A 15,049-nucleotide genomic window follows, 5' to 3' on the forward strand; every position below is an offset into this window, starting at 1 on the left:
CTGCAGAAGAAATCAGGCAGCTACTTGATGCTGAGTACACGACAGTGAAGAGGAATCAATGTGACTTCCAAATACCTCAAAGTACATCCCCCCCCCCAATTATTCTTCTAATAACTATAATATGCTTTTGATCCTGAATTAAAATTGGAGGTTTGTGACATGCTTGTACCCCAAGAAGAGGCCTGTCCTTTGAGGCCAAAGGTAGCTGACCTGGGGATTGGGCCATAGCTGAGTTATAGAGCATCTGTCTTGCATCCAGAAGACCCCCCAGGTCCAATCCGCAATGGCATCCAGGACTGGGAGAGACTGCTGTCTGAAATTCTGGAGAGCCACTGCCATTCAGTGTAGACAATATTGAGCTTGGTAGACCAATGACTCAGTAGAAGGCAGCTTCCTATGTTGTCAGTCTGTTGTGTCCATCTTATCAGTTGTTTTTTCTGGGAGTGCTTCCTTGTGAGAAAGGAGGAAGGCCAAAGCATCATGCAGAGAGGCAGTGGGATGCCTCCTCTATGAATAGAAGCATTGGAGCCATGAGCACCTTTCGTTATGTAATTGATACATTTCATATGATGTAATGACTATCCCAGTGGCTGCTTATAAGGCAATGTGTTTGTACCATCTTCCAGCCAGGGGTGCTTCTGTTTGGAATAATACTGGCCTAAGTTGCTGTGGGGCTTGTTTGCTTTTAAATCCTGCTTTATCCTGGAGAGATGCCCACAGAGAAATCCACAAGGAAGCTCTCCTCTGCAATCCCCATTGAAAAGAATGGAGCTGTTAAAGCAGAGTTCACAAACGTCAGACATGTAGATTAGGAGGGGATACACTGAATTTATTGCAAACACAGGGTGTGTCTTGAGCTAAGTTTGTCCTTGGAAGGACAATGACTCAAAGCCAGCAAGCATCACCTTAAAACTTCTTAATAAAGAAATGTGCATGCAGAGAGAGAGCTTTTGAAGTATGCAGAGTTATAGGGTAAGGATTTTCTTATCCTGTTCAGATTGCAAAACTGCTGTACAGCAGGGACTCCATGCCTCCTTTGTTCTGGACAATAGCTAAGCCCACTCATAGTACTCAGACAATGAAGACCAATAGCCTTTGATAATGCTGATAGTGGCTTTTAAAAGCCAGTATCTCTGCATTAATATTTCAAAGTTTCCCCTCTAACCCAGGGACAATGAGTTGAGCTCAGGAACACTTAAAGGAGACTTGCCTGTGGCTTCTGGAGTAAGCCACCTGTTGGGAACCATCCAGGTTACTCGTGGGGTTTAAATAAATAAAGGGTGGCACAACCTCTGGAAACTTCCCAGATTCTTTGCTGGCTAAGGCTGATAGGATTTGTAGTCCCAAACAGCTGGAGGGCACCAGATGCAGGAAGGCTGGTGCAGCCTCAAGAAAGTTCTGTTATCTGACTCCCCAGAAGCAAGATGGCAAAAACCTTTGAGGTTCCTTCTTGTGCCTCCCAGTGTATACCCTATTTCCAGACCAAGGGCCGCATTCCCACCTGGGCAGCTTTCCAGGGGCCACATGTAGGAGGGACCGGATGCAAAGGCAACGGGGTCTCTCCCAGCCTTAGTTGGAGATGTTGTCAGGGATTGAACCAGGGACCAGACGCTCTGCCACTGAGCTACAGCCCTTCCCCTAAGTCAGGGTAATAATTCCTGAAGCATATCAATAAGAACTCATAATAAAGTTTGGGACCGAGGCACAGAGTCCCGTTTTAAATGGAAAAGGTCATCAGAGCTGTTTTGAAAGAGGCTTCTCCCAAACTATTCCAATAAGAGCTTCAGTGGCTGTCAGAACCCAATGTTATCCTATCCACCCGAGATCCTCCTATCCCAGAGGAGAGGAGTCACAAATATTTAACTGGTATATAGCCCCAAAACGCTGAGTAACCCTCTGAACTTCGGCATGGTCATGCAGATAGGATGGCTGAATTTTGTTTTCCTACACTGTCCCCTGCTGCTTGCTTAGTATAAAATTCGCCTGCAGAGGACCAGGCAACGCAGAAACCAAACCTGGGGGTAGGAGGATCCCTTATTATTTACAGTGCCTGAAACTCATTAGGAGGTCTGGAGAGCTTTCCAGGTACAATTTGCAGTGCTATATTCTATTTTTTACCCACTCACTGAGCCCTACATGTTTCAGTTTTGCCTTTGTTCAGTGGGATGCAGGGCTCAACGCAGGGTAGAGTCTCAGAATAGAACTGTGAACATCTCGGTTTGAATCCTGACTTGGTTTCGTTTGTTTGTTCATTTATTTATTGAAAACATTTATAAATTACTTGCTGGGTTATATCCAACTAGCTTGTAGTAAACCCACTGCAGTGAATAGATCTAAGTTAGTCATGCCCATTATTATCGGTGGGTCTGCTCTGTGTAGGACTAATGGTGACTGCAAACATATTTTTTTTATCTCGCAAATGGCGTACAGGATAAAAACAGTACTCAATATCATTGAAAATAAAATACATCAAACCAGTAAAACAGTAGTATGACGTTATTATTCCCTGTTATTCCCTCAAAATATGGCAAATCAACTATTGCTTCTGGCTCCTCAATCCTCGATGTGAAGAGGCTAGCCATGTTTATTTGATAGTGAAGGAGGTGTTTTCTGTATTTATGTCCTGAGGTTTGGGGCTTCTGCAAAGTCACCCACCCAGGAGCACCAGATTGGCAAAGGCTGTTCTGCACATGCACATGGCTTATTTAATTATCTTATTGCAGCAATTTACAAGCCTTCTAGACAGTTCTGATAATCTGTTGTTGTTGTTAGTTCAAGAATTCCAAGAACGCCCCCTGCCAAAAATAAATCAGTGCCATGTGGGAAAGCCCACCGTCTTGATTCCAAATGGTGTCCAGTGGTACCCCAATGTAGACCAAAACCTGCTCCTCTATCTTGTGCACTGTCATGCCAGATTGAGTAATGGTTTGGTCCGCCATGTTGATTCACAGTGGTGTCCAGTGGTATTTTAACATAGCTGAAGACCCACTCCTCCATCTCAGGTACTGTTATGCCAAATTGGGCAACAATATCCCAAGAGGTGTCTAAATGCATAGAGAACAGATGGACAGACAGATAGACCACTTAATATCCTCCTCCTCCTCCTTATGTTCATCCTCTTCCTCTCCCATGTGTTCTTTTTCAAGACTTACGAACAAAACGAATGGATAATCCACTTAGCCGGAAAGCTTTTGGCCAACGAGAAGGAAGTTTTATCTCTGATAGCCTTCAATCCGTTCCAGGGCAAATCCCCACCAAGGTAAGCCTAACCCACGGGAAATTCAGTGATGATATAGGATTATTGTTGGCCACTCCCACCCTGCAAGTAGCATGGCACTGATTGTTGTGAATAATAAGGGATCCTGCTTACTGACTTCCCTTTGGGGCATCTGGTTGGCCTCCTGTGAACAGGAGGTTGGACTAGATGGGCCTTTGGATCCTCATACATCATTAAAAGAGGCAGTGTGTTGTCACGCTCAGAGTTTGAAAATATAGACATAGAGACAATAGGATTCTATTGGAAGGGACCCTGTTGGAATAGGATTCTATTGGAAGGGACCCTATTCTATTGGAAGTTGGAAGGGACCCTGAGAATCATCTAGTCCAACCCCCTGCAATGTAGGAATATGCAGCTGTCCCATATGAAGATTGAACCTGCAACCTTGGTGTTATCAGCACCATGCTCTATCCGACTGAGCTATCCAGCGGTGCTCAGTCAAAATACACATCCCCACCCCTGACCAGTTTGAGGGAGGGGCCATTGGCCTGGTTACCTCATGAACAGAGATACGTTCCAATGGAAACTGACCCCATGGGTACAATTTTTTCACCCTTTCTCAAAGGGATAGAAAAATAATGGAAATGGATAACATAGTTTGTAGTTGGGGGCAAACTGATTGGGGGGGAACACCTTCCCATTGTCTGTTTGGGTCAGCACTTCTCCCACTAGCTAAAGGAATTTCCAAGTGAGTTAATGCCTTCAAAATGAAAAGCTTTAGAGAAAAGGAGGCAGGGGGTTGTTTGGCCTTTTTTATGTTACACTTGCGAGGGGGGAGGGGTAGTTGTTGTTGCAGCCAGTGTGATAAATATGGAATGAAAAGCAGGTGACTTGGTTATTACTATTTTTTTATTATTTTTAATGACGCCATTGTGGAGTTGGGAGCAACCTAATTGAGTGTGAAACTTGACTTCAAGCAAAGTGAAGTTTGCAAAATGTCCGCACGCGAAATATCAGGGCCCAGCCAATGGTTTGTAAAATATTTAGCCACCATAAATCTGAAATGCTGGAGGTTTCAGCTAAGAAAATTAAGAAGTGATTTAGCTCGCTGTTGCAGGAGGCGGTTGCAGCCACATGAATGTGGTTTTGCTTAAGTGAGAAAGGACAATTAGATTTCAATTAGGAAAGAGATTGGTACTGGTTTTTCCAGTGTCACAGAACATTAGCTTGAAAGTCAACAGCCTGCTCTCCTTGTGCCCCAAACCTAAATTTGCTTGCTTGGAAACAAATCCCAGCGGAATCGTAAGGAGGGCAGCGGTTAGCACCAACTTTTCCTCGAGGTCTCCCCCACCCATGAGAATCGAGGGGGGCCACAGCTCAGTGGTCAGCCACATGAGCAGAATATGGTAAGCCTATCGCCTGGTGTGTCATGCGTTTGAACATACTGCAATCGATCTGCTCCACTGGCAAGTTCTAAAGACTTGCATTTCCAGGCATGCATTGCCCTCCTGCAGTTCAATGTCTCTTGACAATGACCATTCCGTGTCGGACAGAGTGACATTTCAGCGTCATTGTACCATGAGCGTCGATACTTCCCATGGACCCCCTCAATTTGTCATTTCTGTAAGAGAGCCTAACATTGAAAGTAGGGTGACATTTTCGCAGTCTTGCCAGTTGTGTGTGTGTGTGTGTGTATGTATGAGAAAGAGAGATTGTGTGCTTGGGTTTCCCCTCCAAAACCATCTCATCTGTTCCAGAGGGACAGCTGCAGCCTCTGCAACTAATTACAGCTGTCTGGAAGATTTAGACCCTGGCCATAACAGCTCAAATATTGCTGCTAATTTTTAACACTTTCACAGTTGGGAGATGTCATCGCAGGCAGATAGCTGGTTGCATCTCAGCCGCACAGCTGCTCCCGGGCTTGAGAAGGAAATTGCGGAATGTTGATGTGGAAACAAATGGCGCTTAGGCCTTGGCAAGGCGAAGTGGGGAGCTGTGGCCTGCCCTTCTCCAGCCGGGCCTTTCTGAATGCAGGATTCGAGGCATGGCAGAAATAAGAACCAAGGAAGCTGCCTTCTAGCAGCTAACACCACTGGTTCATCTTGCTCAGTATTGTCTACACTGACTGGCAGTGGTTCTCCTGGATTTCAAACAGGGAGTATCTCCCAGTCCTAGGTAAAGGTAAAGGGACCCCTGACCATTAGGTCCAGTCGTGACCGACTCTGGGGTTGTGGCGTTCATCTCGCTTTATTGGCTGAGGGAGCTGGCATATAGCTTCCGGGTCATGTGGCCAGCATGACAAAGCCGCTTCTGGCAAACCAGAGCAGTGCACGGAAACGCTGTTTACCTTCCCACTGGAGCAGTAGGTACTGCACGTTTATCTATGTGCTTTCGAACTGCTAGGTTGGCAGGAGCTGGGTCAGAGCAACTGGAGCTCACCCCATCGCGGGAATTTGAACTGCCGACCTCCTGATCAGCAAGTCCTAGGCTCTGTGGTTTAACCCACAGCACCACCCGTGCCCCATATCTCTCAGTCCTACCCGGAGATTAAAAGTGATTGAACCTGGGGGCTTCTGCATGCAATGCAGATGCTCTACCGCTGATGCTCTATGGCTGTGTCAATGGAAATAAAGCAAGATTCCAGTCCTCATGATTTTGAATATAGAACTAAGAGAAGCTGCCTTCTGCTGAGTCAAACCATTCACCCATCTAACTCTACAAAGTTTCAGGAAGGGAGTCTCTCCCAAGCGAGGACATACTACATGCAGAGCAGATGCTCTTCCACTAAACACCACCATCATCCCAGTTTCAGCAGTGAAATCCAATCAGTGGGATTTAGGAGCAGCTGAAAACACACCTTGTGTCACCAAGAGCAAATTGCCAAACCAGCAATAAAGTGAGTTGAATGGGAAAAGATGTCACCAAAAGCTCATCGGTTTTCCAGAAAGCTAGGATGCTCCATAAGATGGCTGTGTTTTCTCACTTGGGAATTTGGGTGGGGGTGTTCCCCAGGCAGGGAGCAGCACAGTGGCTGAAACCATAGCATCCCACGAAGCAGCCTGCCTGGCTTGCAAAGCTGGCCGGACCTGGGAAATGTCAAGAGGCAGTAATGCTTTAATTATTAGCAGGAAATATTGTGCTTCTGAAAAGTAAACACGGTGGGACTAACACTTCAGTCCCTGGGTTTGGAAGGAGTGTGTGTGCGCGCGCGCGTGCACACACGCACATGCGTGTTGACAGGGGGAAGAGAAGAGAACTACTGTTCCTCTTTAAAAAAAGCAGCTGCAAGAGAAGCAGGTTATTGGCTTGGAATACAGATTTGTCAGGGACAGCTAAGTAGAGACTTCAGTCAGTCACTTTAATGGTTGCTTGACAAATAAGGAGTCTCCAAGCGACTTAAAAAAATTTTTAAAGGCATAAAAGCATGGCATAAAAGTTTCATTTCAGGATGTGCTTTGGCAAGAGGGAAGGGGGATGAAGAGGGGAAGTATCCTTGACTCTTAAATGTGCTGCTTTTTATTTTATTACATTGTCTTCTATTGAAGTGGGTTGTAGTTTCGTAAGATACTCTACTCCAACTTTCCAGTTCCGTTCTTTGTTATACATTTATTTGTTACTTTTGTTAGCCACCTAGAGAGTGGGATAGTTCAACTGGTAGAGCATGAGAATCTCAGGGTTCAAGCCCTACAATGTGCAAAAGAGTCCTGCATTGCAGGGGGTTGGACTAGATGACCCTTGTGATCCCTTCTAACTCTACATATTTATGATTCTATAAAGATGTGAAATATATATTTATATATCCAGGGGCACGGGTGGCCCTGTGGTCTGAATCACTGAGCCTCTTGGGCTTGCTGATCAGAAGGTCAGCAGTTCAAATCCATACGATGGAGTGAGCTCCCATTGCTCAGCTTCTGCCAACCTAGCAGTTCGAAAGCACACTAGTGCAAGTAGATAAATAGGTACTGCTGCAGTGGGAAGGTAAACAGCGTTTCCATGCGCTCTGGCACTTGTAATTATATACATATAATTATATATGAATTATATATGAATTAAATCAGAAACTAGAACAAAGCCCCAGAATAATCTATAGAACAAACTCAATTAGAGAGCAGCAGAAGCTTTCAGCAGCAAAACTACCATCAATAGATTGAGTGGCAATCCCAAGGCAAAACTGGGGAGCAGGGACTGAACATGAAAAGGTACCATGCAGAGTGTCTGTGAAGAGGAGGCATGTGCCCCAGGGCTGTGCAGGGGAGAAGCTTGCAAACACATTGTCTGACACACACACACACACACACCCGGGATCTTGCAGCCAATGGAGGCTGCTGGTCACCAGTTGTTAAGTATGGATAGGCGTATTTGATAATTTCAGTTTCTCTCACTTTATCCTATTTCCAGTCTTAAGTTCAGTTCCCCACATTTCCACATCAGTTTCCAAATGGTTTGTTTTTAAAAGTCCTTATGAAAATCCATCAGCAAATTTCTCCTAATATGCACACATGCACAGCCCACGTTTCCTCATATTGAACAGCTCCTTTGCCTGTCTACTCACTTCCTCCCAACAGACTGCTCACAACAGACTTCCTTTCCCTGTGATTTGGTGGTGGACCATTACCCCCTACCAAGCACTGACCATTTTGTCAAGTCTCAGCTTCATAACCTCCTTCCTGCACTTCCTTAGCAAACGTCCCTCTGGCTCCTCCTTCCTCTTCCTCGTCACCATCCAACTTTGCACAATTCCTGCCGGCCCAGGGATCCTGCATATCATTTTGCACCCTTTGCTTTTCTCCTTCTATTCTCCCTCCTGCCCAGACTGACCTTCCACTTCTCCTCCAGATCTGCGCTGTTTGTCAACACTGCATGCCAAACACTGCTGGTGCTTTTGCCCAGAGAAGTTGGAATGTTTGTGAACATTCCATGACACCCCAGCAGCTAGCAGAGGACTTGAAAGGCGATGTGCAACACCACCATTAAAAAAATAAAATGATTTGCGTGTATATATCTCCTTTGCAAAAATGGTTTTTTGCCTTACTAAACAAGGGTCCATTCGCTCAAGGCTTAGCAAGGTGTTGCGAATGTGTAAAGGGTTCTTGTTATTTAGCCTCAGGGACTCCTTAGCTACAGCTGTATAACATCCCTGAGGAGTTAGTGTTCGGCGGAGGGGATGGAGCAGAGGGAAAGGCAGCTGCTTCACCTTCCTGCCCAACTCAGTGGCTGTTTTTGTATTTGAGTAGCGAAGCGAGGACGTTCCCAATGAGCACTGATGTGATGCTGACATGTTTATAAGGTGGGTTATTTTATTAACTTCTCCAGCAAAGCAACATGGTGTGGTGGCGTCTCCGAAGCACTGGCCTGCTCGGCACAGACTTGTCAGAGTGTGCTTTCGGATAGTAAGCAGGGAGAAGGCAGCCTCACCCCACAATGGTTTCTTTCCCCATTCTTCTCCAACTCCCGCATTGCTTGTAAAGGTAAAGGTAAAGGGACCCCTGACCATTAGGTCCAGTCATGGCCGACTCTGCCGCTTCTGGCGAACCCGAAACGGCGTTTACCTTCCTGCTGGAGTGGTACCTATTTATATACTTGAACTTTTTGGTGTGCTTTCAAACTGCTAGGTTGGCAGCAGCAGGGACCAAGCAACAGGAGCTCACCCCGTCACAGGGATTCAAACCGCCAACCTTCTGATCAGCAAGTCCTAGACTTTGTGGTTTAACCCACAGCGCCACCCGCGTCCCACAGCGCATTGCTTGTATCTCTCCCCAAATGCTCTTTTCCATATGGGCCAGTTCATTTCTCTTATGGATATATTCCTTCTCTCTCTCTCTCTCTCTCTCTCTCTCTCTCTCTCTCTCTCTCTCTCTCTCTCATGCATTGTAAGCCTCCCAAGTAGTCATTCCAGCAGATCCCCACACTACGGCTTAAGGAACACATGGACATTCCTTCTGTTGAGGTTCCAGGTTCAAATAAGCTGGCCCTTCACCCTCTCCTTGCCAGCTGTTCTCTTGTTTTGGAGAATGAAATAGATGCTCATGTGAGGGCAGCCTTCACCAACCGGGTGCCCTCCAGATGTTTTGGGCTTGAACGCTCATGGCCATTGTGGACTACAACTCCCATCAGCCACAGCCATTGGGAACTACAGCTATTAGACTTACCTGCTCATTTAATTTATACACTGCTTCATACTTCAGCAGAACTCTCTGAGCAGTGTACAGATCCTGACAAAAAAGGAACCCCGTCTAAAAAATACAAAACAAATCCCACATTCAAAACCAAGCAGTACTACTACCCCATGTAAGGCTAACAATGTTATTGGTTAAGTCAACTAAGAACCACAGAAGCAAATCATATATGAAACCTCTGAAGGAGAAACTACCAAGGGGGCCAGAGATCATAACACCTGAGAGAGTTTGCAGAGAAATATCTTTCGGATATTTGGGGCCTAAACATTTGTTTAGGGATTTCAGGTAAGAAAAAATTGGACGGTATCCAGGAGGGTTTCCTCTGATGACCTTAACACGCAAGAGCAGTTACTTTTAATATATACTTTTAATATAAATAAAGAGGTAGGGGCCTAGTTATTTATTTTAAAAGGCACATTTTGCAAATATGAATCGCAAGTTTGCATTCTTTGTTGGTTCCTGCCCTCACTCTGTGGCGTTTTGTTCCTTTTTATAGGTGGGTTCGGGGCGAACACTACAGGTACAAGTTTAGCCGCCCTGGAGGTAACCACGCCAGAGATGGGAAGTGGTGGATCCGAAAGAGGATCGGGCCCTATTTCCCACCCGTCAACCTTGAGGGCTTGAAGAAGTTTTTCGAGGCTCGAAACTGGCCCCAACCCAAGCAAGATGGTTAAGCAAACAAATGAAGAGACCGTGACCAAGAACCATTGACTTTGAAAACCCTACTTACTTTTAAAAATGTTACGTCTGCCTTTTTCTCATGTTCAGCATTTTACAGTAAAATGGATAAGGCACTGTAGACAGATGTATCTCTGCCTCTTATTCTTGCAGCCTTGCTTGCTTGGATTTCTTTAATTTTCTAATTATATAACCAACTAGATTTTAGTGTTGTTAGCCCATTTGGTTAGCCAAATGGTAGGCACTCAGTGTCAAATTATGAGTCATAACATAAAACTTAAGACGATAAGATAAACCCTGCAGGATCAGGCCAGTGGCCCATCTAGTCCAGCATCTTGTTCCCACAGGGGCCAATCAGATGCCTTTGCCAGAGGCAAGTGGGCACAGCAATGGATGGGCTTTTACAGCAAGCACATTATTATTATTATTATTATTATTATTATTATTATTATTATTATTATTATTATTTATTTACAAATTATTACCCTTCAGCCTAAGGGTTTCAACAATTAAAATACAAGATTAGAACACAATATTACATTCCGGCTATGCAAAAGGTTATAGGTATATATACAGACATAAACATTCCTTCATCCAGGCCTGCGAAAGATGTGATGATGATGATAATAATAATAATAATAATAATAATAATAATAATAATAATAATAATAACAACAACAACAACAATTTATTATTTATACCCCGTCCATCTGGCTGGGTTTCCCTAGCCACTCTGGGCGGCTTCTAACAGAACACTAAAATATGGTTATGACCATTCCAGGACATTGCCACCAGACCAGGAAGGTGCAAAGCAGAGGTGGTGACCAGGGCATTGAAATGCATCTCTAACTATTATTTTTGTATAATTATCAGATTGCTGTATAATATTAGAAGGTTGTATAATCTTAAAAGAGGGCATTTCTGTGACTACCATGAAGGGACCTGGCCCTTCTGAATTTCCCACTGCACGGCTGCTCTTATTCTTCCACACTTGAACAGATCTCGGGTCACTCACTTGCTTGCTGCCCTCTCACCCTTCCAAGCAGGCAGCTGCCTAGGGTGGTGGGCTGGGTTTCATGTAGGCAGCGCCAGTTGCTGACCAGCTAGTCCAAGGATGCAGGACCTCAGGGTAAATGCAGCCCTTTGGACCTCTCTAACCCTTGGGACTCTCCTCAGGCCACACCCCTCCCTAGCCACACCCCTTTCCCCAGGCCACACCCCTCACCGGCCTTGCTTATCACCCTCCTTGGGTGTTTTTGCCTGGCTGGAATGTGTCTTAGAACTCTGGTCATGACTTTTGCTCGCCCAAATGATTGGTGTATGTATCTAGAAGATAACTACTGTACAGGGACGCGGGTGGCGCTGTGGGTTAAACCACAGTGCCTAGGACTTGCCGATCAAAAGTCGGTGGTTCGAATCCCCGCGACGGGGTGAGCTCCCGTTACTCGGTCCCTGCTCCTGCCCACCTAGCAGTTTGAAAGCACGTCAAAGTGTAAGTAGATAAATAGGTACCGATCCGGCAGGAAGGTAAACGGCGTTTCCGTGCGCTACTCTGGTTCACCAGAAGCGGCTTAGTCATGCTGGCCACATGACCCGGAAGCTGTACGCCGGCTCCCTCGGCCAGTAAAGTGAGTTGAGCGCCGCAACCCCAGAGTCGGCCACGACTGGACCTAATGGTCATGGGTCCCTTTACCTTTACCTTGCTGTACAGAGGTAAAGTTCACATTGGATGGCCGGCTCACCTTTGCCTCTGACACCGCCCACCAGTGACATGTACTGTCATCGCCCCCCCCCCGAAGATTGTCCCCGAAGATTGTCCTTATGGGAATGCAACCCTCAGGCTGACTTGCCCTGCCCTGCTCAAAGCTCTGATTTTACAAACAAATAGGTCTGAGTTCTAGCGGACCCCATTTACAAGGGCTGTATTTTCAAGTGCAGGGATATGTGACCGTGACTTTTGCACCTCAGGGTCTGAAAAGCAACTCAGATGTGTGGGGCTTTGCAGAGTCCCTCTCCAGCTAGGAGTATCATCCGTTCAGAGGCGTTCAGAGACAGTTCGTCTTGATGGCTTCTGCAAAACCAATTAGCATCGCCAGTGAACTCCAGGTCCTGGAGGAAGGAGACGCACAGCTGCGAAGTGTTGTGTTTTGTCCTGTCTCCTGGTTCTCTCTGGCCCAGGAGGAAAAGAGGTTTGGGGGGGGGGTTGTTGTGGGGAGAACGAAAGAGAAGAGACTCCCAAGCAGGCAAAGAACCGGAAGCATTCCAGACAAATAGTGATCATTCTCCAAACAGTGGAGCGAAGGCTGTAAAAACACAGGCTCTTCCTCTCCTCCCTGGTCTCTTGTAAACTCAGGGGGATTTTTTTTGTCTCTTCCCAAACCCTCATCGCTTTGTTGAAGAAAGTAATATTGGCCTCCCTGTCCGTCCCACACCCTCCAGGATGTGTCTGGGTAGATAAAGATGGGACAAGCTACACATGGCAGAGGAGCTTGGAGACTAGAAATCAGGGAAAGGAGGCAGATTCTGAAGAACTGGATGGAACAGATAAAAATGGCAGTCGAGGTGGGCTCAGCCTTTTGGTGGAAAATTTATCAATGGGTTGTTTTTAACAAAATTTGCATACCACTTGCTTGTAAACAGAACCTCCAAATGCCTCTTTGTGCTAGTTTCTGGGTATCACACATGAGGACAGTGCTGGTGTGCTCAGGTCCTGTTTGTGAGCTTCCAATTGGGCCATCTGGTTGACCACAGAGGGAACAGGGTACCTGACTAGGTGGGCCCCCTTTGATCTGATGGTCTTCTGGTGTTTTCAGTAGCAGTTTGAGGGTGTTGCCCTTTGACACTCAATGTCCGTAGGACTTAAAATTTGGATTACTTGATGCAGGGTTCTTGTCTTTAAGCACAGAGCACTGCTCTATCCTGTAAGGTCTTGCTTACAGAGAACTAGTGAGTGGATGAGCCATTAACACAGTGCAAAATGTAGCTGGGAGGGAAGGTGGGGGAGCCTCTTAAAGAATTCTCAAGGCCCACCTGGAATGTAAGAATTTAAAAAGAGCCCTCCTGGATCAAGCCATCTAGTCCAGCATTCTCACAGTGGCCAACAAGATGCCTGAGGTTTCCAGCAACTGGTATTCAGAAGCATTAATGCCTAATGCTTTTCAAAAGCATTACTTCTTGTCCCCCAGCAAATCGAGCCAAATTGCCCACTCACACATAGGTAGCCTGAGAACAAAAAACATGGGCTAGCCTGATACAAAAATGGAAGAGAGGAGAGCCCCCACTGGTCCTTCTGCACCAGCCTGTTTAGGGATGTAAAATTGCACAGTTCCCATTTTGACTTTTCCTGGCTCTTTAATAGCCAAGGATAACATCGCTGAGACTTCTGCGCCTGCATGGAGGAAATGATCGTGCTCAATTGATGTGGCCTGCAAGCGGTTAGCAACAATAATAAATAGGCAACAGATTATGAAGCAGCCTATCTGTGAGGAGGAAGTGAAAGCCGTTGGTCACCTTAAGCAGCTCTCGTATCAATCCATTCCACAAAGTTGTTGGTTGAGGTTAAAGCACAATTAGGCCATGTCAGAAGGGCAACAGCGTAACCCAGATTTGCTGATAAGATCCAAAAAGTCACTCCAGTGGAAAACTTTGTTGTTTTGTCTATAGACCAACCTGTAGCCCTCCAGATGTTAAGGGGCAAAACACTCAGTAATCGCAGTTGCTGGGGCTGATGGGAACTGTATGAAGAACATGCTTCTACTGAAATTCCCCAGAAGGCTATTCTCTAGTTATAGAAATAAAATATGTCTATTATTTTAGACAAGATCAGTGCAACTGACCTGATACTCACAAGTGTTTATAATATGTACATTTTATATACGCCGATGATATATTTGCTGATTGCAGCCGTAAAGATTTGTAATAACCCATGGTTGGGGGGCTAGTGCTAGAAGCATTAAATAATTTGTATATATTACAATGCCTGAATATATTTCCCATCTGGCGTTTCATGAAAACCCATCTGGGGTAGTCCATAACAGTTTCAAGAACTGGCCTGTCTCAACAACCCTACAGTAAGATGCTGGAGTTTCCTAATTCATGCTAGCATTTATTAAGTGCTAGTCTGGTGCAAAGTCTCATTGCATTTCTATTTTCCCTCCTCCCTAACCCACCCTGTCTGGTTCCCTACAAGTCAGCCAAAGACAAGTGTATGAAGGAAAGGGATTGTGACCGTCTTGCAGGTACTTTTGCCAGATGGCCAACAGAGAAGAAAGAAGGAAGGTCAAGATCTCCAGCCCTCGTGAGTGGAAGCCCAACCAAACAAGGGGTGGAAATAAAGGGTTTCAGCCAACTCCATTATAACTAGAGCAACTTCCCTATACAGGGCTGCCTTCAGATGTCTTCTAAAGATTGTATAGTTGCTTATCTCATTGGCTTGGGGTTCACAAGAGTGCCCCAATGGGAAGCTGATGCATGTTTGTAATTGGCAGTAGAGGATGATAATGATTAATTTGATTGTTCCGTGCCCGAATACTCTGGGACCCGATTCGTGGATTCCTACAAAATGAAGCAAGACGAGTTTAAAACAAATATCTAATCAAGTTCCCAAGAGAGACAATTCCCTCTAGTGAGTTACAGCTTATCCTTTATCATTATTTTCTGCTTAAATTTATTTATTTATACTTATCTATAAAAAACATTGCATACTGCTGTGTCATAAAAAGAATCAAAGGAGCTTATGGCAACAAAAACATAAAACCATACAATGAAAACCATAAGAAGTTAAAAACACACATCAATAAACCATTGTGGAAGGATATGCTCTTAATTGGCTGCATAAGCCTGAAAGAACAGAAAAGTTTTCAGCAGACATTTAAAAGTTGCCACAGAAGGCTGAATTTCTATTGGCAGGGAGTTCCACAGGACTGGGCAAATGGCACAAAAGACTCGGTTTCTCATCGTTGCCAAACAAGCCTCAGCT

General features: G+C 45.4%; 1 protein-coding gene across 1 annotated transcript in view; it reads left to right on the top strand.

The window, feature by feature from the left end:
• LMF1 (lipase maturation factor 1) overlaps positions 1-10,192 on the top strand; it is a 150,481-nt gene extending 140,289 nt beyond the window's left edge. The window contains exons 10-11 of the mRNA XM_081887507.1: positions 3,147-3,259; positions 9,890-10,192. Coding sequence (XP_081743633.1) covers positions 3,147-3,259; positions 9,890-10,067 — 291 coding nt within the window. The 3' untranslated portion in view covers positions 10,068-10,192. The remainder of the gene's footprint in view (positions 1-3,146; positions 3,260-9,889) is intronic.
• Positions 10,193-15,049: the final 4,857 nt, after the last annotated feature.

The sequence above is a fragment of the Podarcis melisellensis genome, assembly GCF_964234715.1.
Source record: "Podarcis melisellensis genome assembly, chromosome: 14".
NCBI lineage: Eukaryota > Metazoa > Chordata > Lepidosauria > Squamata > Lacertidae > Podarcis > Podarcis melisellensis.